The sequence below is a fragment of the Cariama cristata genome, unplaced genomic scaffold (assembly GCF_000690535.1).
Source record: "Cariama cristata isolate BGI_N322 unplaced genomic scaffold, ASM69053v1 scaffold22168, whole genome shotgun sequence".
In the NCBI taxonomy this organism is placed as follows: domain Eukaryota; kingdom Metazoa; phylum Chordata; class Aves; order Cariamiformes; family Cariamidae; genus Cariama; species Cariama cristata.
In genome coordinates this window covers 600-1,639 of record NW_009633178.1, presented here as the reverse complement: position 1 = coordinate 1,639, position 1,040 = coordinate 600, and the positions used below count along the sequence as shown (strand labels likewise).

Below are 1,040 nucleotides of genomic sequence, written 5' to 3'. Positions count from 1 at the left end.
GGAGAAGCAGCAGCTGTCACCACCAGTCCGAGCAGCTCCGTGGGCTTCCCTGGCCAGCTGGGCATGTGGAAGGATATCTCGACTGTCCTCGGCCTCCCAGCCGTCGGGCTTTGATGTTCGGGAAGATCTCCCGGATGATCTTGCCGAAATTGGCGGCGCTCCGAGGGCGACAGCGGAGGTTATCGCAGTATCGCCTGCCGGGGAGAGCTGCGGGTTAAAGCCGTCGAGCCCTTCTCGCTGCCCTCCGGATGCACCAGCTTCTCCCCGCCGGCGCGGCTCGTTCCAGGAACCCAAGGTTGGGCTGGGCCGTTCCCAAACAATCCCAGGCACTGGTTGCCCTCCGAACCGACCGCCCCGCCGGGCTTTGCTGGACAAGCCCGGCCCCGGGGAGCGATGCTCCTCACGCCAGGCCGGCCCCCGTGCTCACTTGTAGGCATCGTAGACGTCCTGCTTGGGCAGGCAGGTGTCCGTGTGCTCTTCCAGGTGGTTCCGGATCCAGTTGCACGCGTGCATGTACTCGGCCGTGCTCAGCGAGCTCAGGTCCAGGCTACCGCTGCGCCCGTCGGAGCCCGAGACGAACACTCAATTAGCAGAGAAGCAGCACAAGCAGGACAGGAGAAGGCAGAGCCGTGGCAATCTCCCTCCCAGCTTCTCGCGACCTGTATCCCCCACCAACATCCTGACCGCCCCTGCTCTCCCGGACACGGTCCCAGCTCGCTCCGGCACCCACCTCTTCTCCCCCAAGCTTGGTCCTGACGGCAGCTGGAGGTAGAGGTAGAGCTTGTCACTGTCTGAAAACTTCTGGACATCTTGCTACGGTCAAAGGGTCCGCAGGGAGGGGGAGGATGGACCAGAGACAAAGAAAGGTTAAGGATCCAAAATAAGGGACCGCTGACGCAGGCGGTGCTCTCGTTACCCTCTTAATGGCAGCAACGGATGGAACCAGAGCAGCCCTGAGCCTGCGCGCGAGGGAGCCGGGCAAAGAGAGTCACGGGGCTGGGGGAGCGGGTGCCAACCCCTGGGCAGGGTGCTCAGGGGTT

General features: G+C 63.8%; 1 protein-coding gene across 1 annotated transcript; it reads right to left on the bottom strand.

Annotated features, from left to right (window-relative positions):
- Nucleotides 1-16: 16 nt before the first annotated feature.
- RFX5 (regulatory factor X, 5 (influences HLA class II expression)) lies at nt 17-813 on the bottom strand (the record flags this gene model as incomplete). The annotated part of the gene is made up of 3 exons (XM_009706668.1): nt 17-194; nt 428-547; nt 731-813. Coding segments are annotated over 3 exons (381 nt in total), but the record flags the coding sequence as incomplete, so codon positions are not given.
- Between the last annotated feature and the right edge of the window lie 227 nt (nt 814-1,040).